The sequence below is a fragment of the Balaenoptera acutorostrata genome, chromosome 5 (assembly GCF_949987535.1).
Source record: "Balaenoptera acutorostrata chromosome 5, mBalAcu1.1, whole genome shotgun sequence".
In the NCBI taxonomy this organism is placed as follows: Eukaryota; Metazoa; Chordata; class Mammalia; order Artiodactyla; family Balaenopteridae; genus Balaenoptera; species Balaenoptera acutorostrata.
Genome location: NC_080068.1, coordinates 122,099,566 through 122,112,270, shown reverse-complemented (window position 1 = coordinate 122,112,270; position 12,705 = coordinate 122,099,566). Strand labels below are relative to the sequence as shown.

The 12,705-nt window shown below is 34.7% G+C and overlaps 1 protein-coding gene across 2 annotated transcripts in view; it reads right to left on the bottom strand.

Annotated features, from left to right (window-relative positions):
• MYOZ2 (myozenin 2) overlaps positions 1–12,065 on the bottom strand; it is a 34,918-nt gene extending 22,853 nt beyond the window's left edge. Inside the window, exons 1-2 of one of the 2 annotated variants that reach the window (XM_007172422.3) lie at positions 11,895–12,065; positions 11,245–11,334 (exon numbers count right to left, since the gene is read on the bottom strand). In XM_007172422.3, coding sequence (XP_007172484.2) covers positions 11,245–11,320 — 76 coding nt within the window. In that variant the 5' untranslated portion in view covers positions 11,321–11,334; positions 11,895–12,065. Of the gene's footprint in view, positions 1–11,244; positions 11,335–11,894 lie in introns of those variants that run through there. The other variant, XM_057547010.1, reaches the window with a different exon arrangement.
• Positions 12,066–12,705: the final 640 nt, after the last annotated feature.

Here is a 12,705-nt window from a genome sequence, read left to right as displayed (position 1 = left end):
GCTATAAAAGAAATTAACAACACCATGAACCAGTAGGATATAATCCTACTGTTTATAAAATATTTATAAACAGTATAAAATATTCTACTGAACAACAATAGAATACACATTCTTTCCAAGTGCACATGGAGTATATACCAAGATAGACCAATATCTTGGACCATAAAATAAGCTTCAACAAATTTAAAAGAATCAAAATTATATACAATATGATCTCTGATCACAATGGAATCACACTAGAAATGAGTAACAAAAAGTTTACAGAAAAATCTCCAAACATTTGGAAACTAAAAAAAAATCACACTTCTAAACAATCCATGAGTCAAAGAAGAAGTCTCAAAGGAAATAAAAAATTCATTGAACTGAGTGAAATTAAAAATAGAGCATATCAAATTTATGGGGCACAGACAGTGCAGTGCTGAGAGGGACATTTATAGCACTAAATGCATACATTAAAAGAAAGAGGAAAAGTCTCAAATCTATACTATAAACCCAAAGCAAGCAGAAGGAAGAAAATAATAAAGATAAGAGTAGAAATTAAAAACAGAAAAACAATAGAGAAAAATCAGTTGAGCACAGAGTTGGCTTTTGAAAAGATCAGTAAAATTGACAAACCTCTAGCTAGACTGACACAGAAAAAAAGAAATGTAGAAGATACAAATTACCAGTATCAGGAACAAAATAGGGGATATCACTACAGCCACTGCAGATAGCAAATGGATAATAAGAGAATACTATGAACAACTCTACATGTAAATTCACATAAATTTGAAAACAGAAAAAATATGACCAATCCCTTGAAAAGCAGAAAGTAACACATCTCACCCAACATGAAGTAGATAATTTGATTAATCCTATAGCTATAAGGCAATTGAATTTATAATTTTAAAATCTCCCCAAAAAGATATCTTCAGACCTAGATGGTTTTACTGGAGAATTCTACCAAACATTTAAAGAAGAATTAACACCAATGCTACATAGTCTCTTCCTGAAAATAGAAGATGAAAGAACACTTCCCAATTAGTTTATTGCTAATATTACCTTGATAGCTAACAGAAACAACACACACAAAAAGAAGCTACAGATCAATATCCCTCATGCTTATAGAAGCAAAAATCTTTACCAAAATATTAGTAAATAGAATTCAACAATACATAAAAAGAATTCTATACCATGAACAAGTGGGGTTTATGCCAGGGATACAAGATCGGTTCAATATTCAGAAATCAATGTATTCTACCATATTAAATGGCTAAAGAAAAAAATCACATGATCATACCTTTGGGATCTAGGGCTGGACAAAGTGTTGTTAAACTTGACACCAAAAGCACAGTCCATAAAAGGAACGGTTGATAGATTAAGCAAAATTAAATACTTTTGCTCTGAGAAAGACTGTGTTAAGAGAATGAAAGAACAAACTACAGAGTAGGAAACAATATTTACAAACCACATATTTGACAACAGACTAGAATATATAAAGAACTCTTAAAACTCACCAGTAAAAAAGCAAATAATCCAATTAGAACATGGGCAAGAGACATGAAGAGATATTTCACTGAAGAAGATATACAGATGGCAAATAAGCATAGGAAAAGATGTTCAACATTATTAGTCATTAGAGAGATGCAAATTAAAACCGTGAGATATCACTATACACGTATCAGAATGGCCAAAATGAAAAATAGTGACAGCATCTAATGCGGGGAGGGTGTGGAGAAACTGGATCACTCATACATCACTGCTGGAAATGTAAAATGGTACAGCCACCCTAGAAAATAATTTAATAGGTTCTGTTAAAAACTGAACATAGGACTACCAGCAATACTGGGCATTTATCCCAGTGAAATGAAAGCTTATCTTCATACAAAAACCTATACACAAATGGTCATAGCAGCTTTATTCTTAATAATAATAATAATAATAAAAGAAACAACTCAAATGTACTTTAATGAGTAGGTAAAAAGTTAAAAACACCGTGGTCCATCCAAAGCATGATACTCAGCAATAGAAACGAACAAACTATTGAAACATAGCAACTGGATCTATCTCGAGGGAATTACACTGAGTGAAAAAAGCCAATCCCCAAAGGTTACGTACTGTATGATTCCATTTTATAGCATCTTAAAATGAAAAGATATATAACTATATGTATATATATATATAAATGGGAGACATTAGTGATTGGTAGGACTCTCTTGACTGCATGAATATCAATATTCTGGGTGCGATATTGTACTATAGTTTTGCAAGAGGTTGCTCTTATGGGAAACTGGGAAAAGGTACGTGGGATTGCTTTGTATTCTTTCTTACAGCTGCATGTAAACTGTATTTATCTCAAAATTAAAAGTTTAATAGAACTATCAAGCCATGAAAAGACATGAATGACCCTTAAATGTATATTGCTAAGTGAAAAAAGCCAGTCTGTAATGGCTACTGTATGACTCTAACTCTATGACATTCTGGAAAAGACAAAACATTGGAAGACAGTAAAAGAATCACTGGCTGCCAAGGGGCTGTGCGGAGGGAGTGGCGATGAAGAGGTTGAGCACAGGGGAATCTTAGGGCAGTGAGACTCTTCTGTATGATACTGTAATGGCAGATGCATGACAGTGTGCATTCATGAAAACCCATAGGACAGTGCCACACAGTGTGAAACTTTATGTAAACTGTGGACTTGAGTTAATAATACTACGTCGATACTGGTTCGTCAGTCATAACAAGTATAACGCACTAATGCAAGATGGTAATAATAGGAGAAACTGTGTGTTGGCAGGAGAAGGGGTATATAGGGGCACTATACTATACTTTCTGTTTAGTTTTTCTGTAAACCTAAAACTGCTCTAAAAAATAAAGTCTATTATTAAAAAAATGTTCAATTTAAAAAATTTTCATAGCCCTTCCTAATGCAGTGCAGAGTGGCATTGTCTACTCTCTAAGGTGAAAAAAAAAAAAAAATTATGTGCTTTACAGTCCCCAGGGTTGGCAGAAATAGCTTATGGAAGAGGAATGAAGGCGCACAGCAGGGTGGATGAGGGTATTTTACAGTTTCCCAGGATTTGTTTGCCAGCTCTGCTGAGTTCTACAGGGAATATTCACTATTGTTTATTTGCAAGTGTTTGGAGTCTCTGTTACTGTGTGCTAGCAACATGGAAGGAGGAGCTGGGTTATTTTTCAGTGTGTCTATGAATATATCCCTCAGTGTTCTAGAAAGTGTGACAGGAGTGGACTATTTCAGATTTTTGATTCTGGAATCAAAATAGCAAGTTCCCTTTAGATCACAAATGATCAAAAAGACACAATATGGCTTATAGTAATTTGATGCAATGCTATGGGGTGGAGGGGAAATCTCCTTTAAATGCTTCTTAAAATAATTCAATTAGCAATGAAAGAGAGAGAAACAGAATAAAATAATAACACAGAAAATCGAAATCCATAGATTTTTTTGTCCATTAACCTTCTAGGAATACACATTCTATGTAATGTATTTATATATTACAAATAATGTTTTTAAACAAATTTTCTAATGGGACATTTTCAGGAAATAAAAATGCCCCAAAGCAGGCAGCCACTAGAAAATGCAAAGGCGACAGTCTTTATATTATAGCAATAGAATCTTTCTCCTTACAGTTAAGGCTACAAAGTTTTTTCATAAGGAAACCAAAACAGGGATGCAGCTCTTCTCTTTCTCTCCTTTTCTGTTACCAATTTGAGTCATTATAAACAGTTAAATGAAAATAGAGGGGCTAGAAAAAGGAATAGCTTATTATTATGTTGTTTTCTATAAGTTCTAAATTTCAAGCTATGGCATAAGTTTAATTTGGGGATCCCAAGGCAAAAATTTGAGAAAATGTTTTTATCTCATTTTCCTCTTCCTAATGGCCCCCAGTATTAGCTGATTCCACCAATGTTTCTGAAATAACCACATGCCCTAAGTGAATTCCATCCCTCTGGCCACTTAGATTTACAATAGTTTTCTGGGGTATATTTAACAGGAATTAATTACCTTTGTGATTGATACAGGAATAGGTGTGTGACCTGACCTAGGCCAATGAGGCAAAATATCAGGACTTTTCTTTGTGTACATTGTGCCAAAGATACTTTCTTTTCCTGCTGCAGGTAAGCACGGATGTATATTGCTCAGGAAACTGTTGGTATGTACTTGATAAAATGATAGAGCCAGATGTGGGGTGAAGCTTACCCCAAGAAAATCAGAGCAGAGGGAGAAAGAAACCTGGTCCTTAATGGCATACTGGAGCTGCCAGATGAAGACTTACCAGATCACCTCTGAACTTTTCAGTTATTTGAGGCAATAAATTCCCTTTAGTTGGTTTCTGATTTTCTGCTATTTTCAACTAAAAGCATGCTAACTATGGTCATTCTCTTCAGATCTTCATCTCACTGATGTAGGTCCAAAAGTCTATTAAGATTGGAATCAAGAAAGAGTAAAGAAGAATAGCCTAGAAGCCCAGCAGTGGGGGCCTCGAAGAGGAAAGGAAAAAAAGAGCAGAAGTGTAAAATATGGATATACCTCTGGCCAGACTCTTTTGGGCTCATAAGAAACATTCACTCCTTTTTAGCAAAACACAATAATCATCACCCAAGCTGCTACAAGGAGTAGATGTGCAGCAAGAGCCATGAGGAACTTACCTACCCTCAATAATCAGTTGGTACAATCCATTATTACTAGTAAATTTATACCACAAGAGAGGAGATATAAGAGACAAAAGGAAAGAGGAGAAGGAGGCACACAAAATAATTGACCAACTCTCAACGCTCTTTGCTTATTCTTCATACTTCCTTCTACTACCTTTAAGCCTAAATTTTCTCCCTCTTACTCTGTAAGTAACAGACAGTGAGTTAATAATTGGCTTTGAGTGACCATCTAAAGGTACTGTGGATCTCTGGGACCAGAAGCACTGCATGAGAAATCTAGTGGTGTCTGGAGCAGGCTTGCACTGGCTCACAAGAGTCAATTGATAAATTTTCAGAAATTCTGTGAGCCAGTAGTTAAACTCATTGAACATAACCACTATTAAAATTAAATTATATAAACTTAATAATAAGTTATATTAAAAAGAAAGCAATAAATACTCAAAAATATCACTTTCTAAATGTTTTACTCCTTTTTGCTGTTATCTATGCTCTTAATGTTTTCTTATATCTATTATATCTGTATGGTGGAAATACTGTATAGTGTTGTATTACTACACATCTCTTCCCAACTCTGCATTCAGTTTCTCCTTGATGGTAGCTCAAAATTGGCCATGGCAAGAGTATTTATACCACAGAAATTGGCAAATTCTACAAACCAAGGCATTTTCCCCCCCAAAGAACCAGTTAAATATTCACTAGCATACTGATAGACATAGGAACATTTTAAGTCAATATATTTTGCATAAACAAACAAACAATAAAAGACATAAACTAAATTCTCCAAGGTTTTTTTTCCCTTGCCTTCCAGTAGTTAAGTTTATGATGTAATTGGAGCTGGAGTTCCAGACCATCTGTGAGTTGGGAAATCTAATGTATGAACACTTTCATTTACTTAAACTTTCAGAGTGAAAAGAATGGTGTCAACTGAGCAGATAAAATCCAAGTTCAGCTGTTCCCTGCCCTTTATTGCAAACCTCTGTGCAGGGTCTTAACAGTGTGTTTAATCTGGATGCCTGATAAATGATATAACTTATTCAGGGTTCATATCCTTGCCCTGATGGATTAGAAGGTTGTCTTTGTGGCATTAGATCATCTATTGAAAATAATATTGCCAGGCATGCTTTCCTGTTAATGTTGTTTATAGTGATCCAGAATTTTCCATTTATTCTTTAAATATTTTATAGGACTTAATCTATTATAGTTTGCTACTATTTTAAGGAAATAATGATTATTTTGGAATAAATATCTAATTATAAAAGACAATTAAAATATAACTTTAGGGTCTTGACCATTATCAAATTAATTTCCACAAAAACCTCCACATTTTTCAATCTACTAGAAATATTAAATAATTGTAATCAATATTCTTTCTCAGTAATGTCCTAAAATGTGCATTATTTTTGTAGCTAAATTAAGATTTAAAATCTTACATTAAAAAGTTAAAACTTTTGGTTTTTGAGTATACTTTCCTTCCACTTTAGCCATATTACTATGAGTACTGGAAAACAAATGGAAAATTGCATTTTATTGGGAGAGTATCAGTGATCTTTGAAAATGTGATCAATTCTTTTTTCAAACCTTTCTTCAATATGCAGTCTTATGAGCAGACACTGAATCTAAATTCCTCCAAAGGAAACATTTTTTTTTCACATTTATTTCATAGGTTAACATTCTAAAACTTAGTCAACAAGGATTTATGTGTGCACAGGTAGTTCTGTATTTTTAATTTGTAATTTTGATCCTGCCAAAGTTACATATTTAGTTGGATCAGTGAATCCAATTCATAGTTTGTAAAGATACCCACTTACAAATAATAGTAGTAAGACAAAAGATCTTTTAAAACTGTATCCCCATGATTCACTGGCAGCTGCAATTCTGGTAAAATGGGCAAAACCACAGAAAGGGAGATAACTGAAATTGATTTACTTTAGGGTGGTCCTATCAATTTACTTAAAAGCCTGATTGAAGCCAAGAGATTTTCTCTGAGCTTAACAGGACTCTTCTGCCTGTTTACAGACAGTTGGCCTGTGTGGATTGAATAATAGTCCATAAATATACATTATTGCGTAGTGCAACATGCATATATACATATTATATAAAAGTTAATAGTCTAGACTGTGATTTTGAATAATACTTGAAAAGTCTACATTTGATTAAAAGTTTATTAGTAATTTTTAATAATTTTCTCTAGATTAAAAAGTTGATTTTGAAACTCATCTGGGATTCTATATTTTCCTATTTCATATCTCCTTGCCTTGATTTGAGTTCAAAAATTTACTGTTAATTAAAGTATTACCATTCAATAACTGTGTAAATCTATAAACATTTAAAAAATGAGATTACCAATGTACTGAATTATGCAAATTGAGTTACACAAACCAGTAATTCATCTAGTACTGTTTATAAGATGTTATCTAGAGCATATTAGAGTGAAAAAGGCAACAAAGAAATGATGTTCTTCATTCTTCTAGGATGATGGAATATGGCAAGAATTAAACATTGTAATTTCAACTTTGGTATAAATTGGAATTTAGCCTAGTTCTCTGCTGCTACTTTGCTGGAGAGCGTTATTAGAGGTTTAGAAATCTATGACACGCTTAGAAAAATTCATGATTTCACAACATATTATTGCACACCAATTTTCAAAATAAAGCATGCTTTTTCTTCGGGTTATGAGAATGCTAATGTGAATTTTTAAACCAAAGAAAACTAACAAATTTGTACATTAAGCATTAGGTTAAGTTCTTTTTCTCCCCTAGACTTTTTACATTTGATCTGTGGTGTTTAAGTCCTTCCTGGTGTCCTCATTTTTATATTGATGACTTGATTAATTACAATTTAAGACATGCTTATACAGGAAAAGTAAAAGGGGTCCTCACATTATCTTTCGTCTGAAAGTCAAGACATTATATCTATGCTTTTCAAAGTGCCCCTGCAATTTGTGTTAATATTATCATTGCCTCTGTTATTGGTGGAAAAACTCAAATACACTGATGTTTGAGCACATAGCTCAATATATTAGAATCATGAAATTTTAGAATTAGACGACTCAACAGATCCAACCTCTTCATTTTCAGATGAGGAATCTGCTGTCTGGTCTGGAACTCAGGGCTCCTGGTACGGTATCAACAACAGCACTCCATTTAGAACCTGGCTTCCTGTTTTCAGACCACAGACTAAACTCTTTTCCTGAAATCACAAAAACAATCTGCTCAGTCCTCTTCTGTGTGCTGGGAAAAGCTGTTCACCAGTCATGAGGGAAAAAACAAACAAACAAAAAACATACCAAAAAAGCCCTCACAGAGCCCAGGTGCGAAAACTGTAGGGTGACTGAAACAACTGTAGTCTTTCTATTTCTGAAGCTTTTCTTCTAAACTGTCAGCAATATCTGTGCTTAAGATCAGGGGACAGCATACTCCCAGTTCTTAGATAATTTTAATTCCTATTCCTTTTCCCCACCATTTCTGGACGGATGCCAGTTGCTCTAGAGTGCCTCTCCTTCTTCCATTCTCATTCCCCATTCTCTTTCTCTATAGACTTATTACTTCCTATTCTTTTATCCTTCCCTCTCTCTCTCTCTTCCTTCAGTAATCAAGTCTCAAATGAGTTACTGAGTGAGAGAGAAACATGATCACCACTGGAGAATATGTACAGCATCAGGAGTAAATAGCGCAGGGCTGGTGGGCATGGAACCATTATAAGCCATCTTTTCTTGCCTCCACAACTAATTCATGACAGATAATGGCAAAGTATTTTGGTGTTTTTGTCTTTCAGAATAGCACTTGTTAGATAGTAGCAAAATGGCTCTGATATTTCTGTTTAAAGCTTCTGGGTTTTGCATCACAGTAGTAACACAAAACAGCTACTAATCATCAGCTCTAACACTTTTAATATTGTTGGTGATGACCATGTTGATAATCATCATGATATGATGCTGAGGATGGTCTGTCTGAAGGTATAGAGCCTCAGTGTTAGGAGATACTTTTTATTAATTACTTATTGAGGGTGTAGTATATTTGCTTCTGGTACGTAATTTGACACCAAATCATTATGGATCCATAATGAGTGAACAATTTGGTGTATAGTTAGTAGAGGCTGTGAGTTATCTACATTTTTACTCGTGCTATCCAGTTCTATGTATTTTAGTCTATATGGGTAGGATTTCTCAGTAATTCTTTGAGGTTATTTCTCCTTCAGATTCAATGAGTGCTCTGATGAAAAACTCTCCTTTTTGATTCTTATATTTTCCTACTGATCATCTCAAGGCTCACCAGCTATAGTCTCTCTCTCCCCACAGCAAGAACTGGACTGAACTCCTAGCTCAGGTTTAGAAGACAACTCATTTAGCCATCTCATTGTCACATTTCATTCTCCTCCAGGCTAAATGTTTTTGAAAAGTGATATAAAAAATAAATGAATTATAATACTGAAAAAAAAATCTTGATGCACAAGGGGAGAAGGGAGTGGGAGAAGAACTTCGAATAGCTTCTCTGTTCATTTTTATAGAGGACAATCCAGTCCAAATTTTACTTATTTAGTCTTAGAATTAAGATCAAAAGAGTTGCATGCTTTGTCTTAAATTATCCAGGTTTTTGTTGGTGTGAAGTGTTTGAAAGTTTGGAGAATTATTCCCAGAAAGGTTTCTCTGCAGTCCATGTCTCATTTCTGCCTCCTTAGAAAAAATGATATTCCCCTAGCTCCAGATCTCTAAACACTATGTCATATACAAATAGTAAAGTTCCATGTAAGATGTCAGAGGAAATAAAAGAGGGAAATTATTTAAACTGCTTCCTAAAGTACTGCAGCTGTTTTATCTGAGATGAGTTAAGAAAGAAGTCTGTGATTATCCCTGTTATCTGTAGTACTTGACCTCCAAACAAAGGCAGAGCATGTGACTCCATTTAAGGGACTGGAAATCTTCCCGTGACTTGGGAGGGAGGGCTTCAGCAGACTTTACATGGCCAGGACCTGTTGGTGGTGACATTATAGTCTTGAGGGGTTTTTTCCCCTTGAGATGTAATTGTACTTTTTCTTTATATTTCATAAAAAAACAAAAGCTATGTTATAAAAAAAGGAAAAAGATACTCTTATAGGTCTATGTCAGAAATAAGAGAGTAGAATCCAACACATGATTTAAACTGGGAATACATTAAAACGACGGATTAATTTATGATTATGATGCAATTAGAAAATGATAACTTATCCCAAGCCTAGTTTTAAGATAAATAATTTAGTCTCAAACTCAAGTGATTATCTGATTTTTTCCTTATTGATCAAGGAAACTATTAAAACAATTTCAAGTAAACTACATGAAGCAGGAAATACAAAGAAGCACCAAAATTTAAAAGAAGCCTGAATTTTGGAACCTTGCATTGGTACAAATTTAGTTCTGGTGTCTGATTCAGAATTATTTTCACTTTATTCCAAACTAGTTTGACATCATAGTAAAACATGGATCTAAATTAAATCCAGTATGGTGAGTTTGTATTGGAAAAATTAGAAAACGAAACTTAATAACAGAACCCTTTAGATATGACTGCATTGTGGGGGGAAGCATCTAACACAGTCTCTGATTGGTTCTATTCAGCTTGCTTTATGGAAGGTGAAATATGAAAATGCTATACTTATGCCTGTTCCCAGCTACCTGGTGAAAGACCTCATTGCTGTAGGTCTTAGTATTGTCCAGGTAAAAGGTCACATTCCTTGTTAATAGAAGGGAAATAAGGAGGTGCCCTGAAAACTCCACAAATATATTCTGGAATGGCTCAAATCAGCCCTTAAAACGATCTAGATATTCTACTTATTAACTTTTAAAATTGATGCTATCCTTTGCTCAATTTCCTTTATAACAATCAAAGTTGAATTTCCTTTATAACAATCAAAATGCAATGTATAAAGCATTACTTTCTAGAGTGTTTTGCTAGAACTTAGAGAAGAGAGTGGAATATCATCTTGCATCTAATTTATATTAAAATTTTTTTGAGTTATATGCTTGAGACTATAAGAAATCTATATTTTCCTAGAAATTATAAATAGAAGTAGATTTCCACACAGAATATCTCGGTAAATCAGTTACTAAATATGAAGACTGGTTTCAGGGTTAAAGAAGTTCACAATGAATATGAATTCCAATTTAACACCTTTCTTAAAAAAAAAAAAAGGACGCTAGAACAGATTTTGAATGATTTATGTAATATAAGGTAAAAGAAATCAAGGTAGATCTTGTGGGATGGACAGTGAAGACAAGATTGTATGAGACCTGTCCAAAAAAGAGAAAAAAAGATCTGAGAGTGGTGATATTAACTTATAACGTGAAATGTGAAAGGCAAGCCAAGTAGAATGTACATCAGCTGTCAGATTGCTTCATTCCTTTAGAGCAGTTGTTCATCTGAAAATAGCTTTCAAATGAGAAAGGATGACTACAAAAGGATTAGTTACCATAGGCTTTTATACACCCCCTAGAGCTCCAGGTTTGTTATGACAGAATAGCAAGAATTTAAAGGAAGTAAACTATAGAATATTAAATAACATCAGGAAGGGTCTACATTAATGCTGAGCTATATTATTGCTGTGAAGGGTTTTCACTGATACCATTTCCATGGATTTCCTTCATGATGGCTGATGCTTGCTGTTTCCTCTGCTTCACCATGGTATTATGTGATAGCATGATTTTTTTGTTCCCTGTGAAAAATAAAGGAACATTATTGAGGCAATGTCAAGAACTCATTTGGAGTGTTCTGTAATCATCCTTTTGAAAGACAGCATCTTTGTTCTTTATTAAGAGTTTGTTATTGCTTTCTACTGAAAGACTTTAATACCGTTCCTTGTCTGGTGACAGAGCATGCTATTCATTGACAGGCAATGTCACAGTGAACAGAGGCTGTTTCTCAGAGTTTCCGGCCCAGTCTTATCTATATACTAGTACAATGATTATTGGGCAATGAGAAACAATGAAAGAGCTGGCCTCCTTTCCCCTTCCTCTCTCTTTTCCACAGTTTATTTTAATCTGTCATTGTTTCCTTACTGGCCTTCATTTGTACCAACATCACAGTACATCAATTCCAGCATATTGTAAGAACGAAGAAAGGATGCCAGATTAAACCAGAACTCTTTGGTGGTAGTATTTTAATATTGGCATCAACAGCTGTCCTTTAAAGCAAAGAAAGCCCATTAATGAGTCACAACTCTGAACTTCCTTGGACAACTGACTAATAGAACATTTTAGGAAACAATATACTTACCTTGCTCTTAGACCGTGCTTTTCAGGAAGGATGAATCCTGATTTGTGGAGGAAAGACTGGAGATGGAATATGGATGGCACTTGGGCCCGAAGGTTTTTATCCTTGAGCCTGGGATAGCATGGTCCCTAGCTCTGACTCAAACTGGGGACTGAGCCTTTCTGAAGAGACTGGCATCCAGCTGACATCAACTGACTATATATAGCACCAAATACTTCAGCTACTCATATCTTCCTGGCAAAAGGGAGGAACCAAGAAAGATTAGGTTCTCTCCATTATGTTTCTAGTTTGTGAGATGGTTGAATGAACATACAGAAGGTTTTTATGGAGTACCTTCTGTTTGAAGAGATACTAGCCAAAAAAGATTTTTAAAACTTTTTAAGATGTAGCCCTTACATTACATCTTAATTGAGGTGGCAAAAGATACATATTGAATACGTGAATTAGAACAGAATGATAGATTATTAACAATTAACATGAAAGTATTGACCATAATATCTAAGGAGTTTCAAGAAGAAAGAAAGCAATATGGGGCAGATCAATAGTGCCATCCCTTAAGCAAGAGTGAGAACCTATAGCAAGTTCAGAAAAATGGGTTATATTTGAATGGCGAAGTGGGGGAGCATTTTGTAATGGGCCTTAGAGGTTGAGCCTTGAAGCTATCTGAGTAAAAGCTTGGACTCATAGCTGGGTCATGAGTCTTTCTGAAGAGACCCTGTAGAGAACAGTGCCTGCAAAGTTGACTGATCTCTGCAAGGTCTGGAGTCAAGGATTTCTGTTTGGGAATCAGGATAAGAGGTTGGGAAGGTAGGCC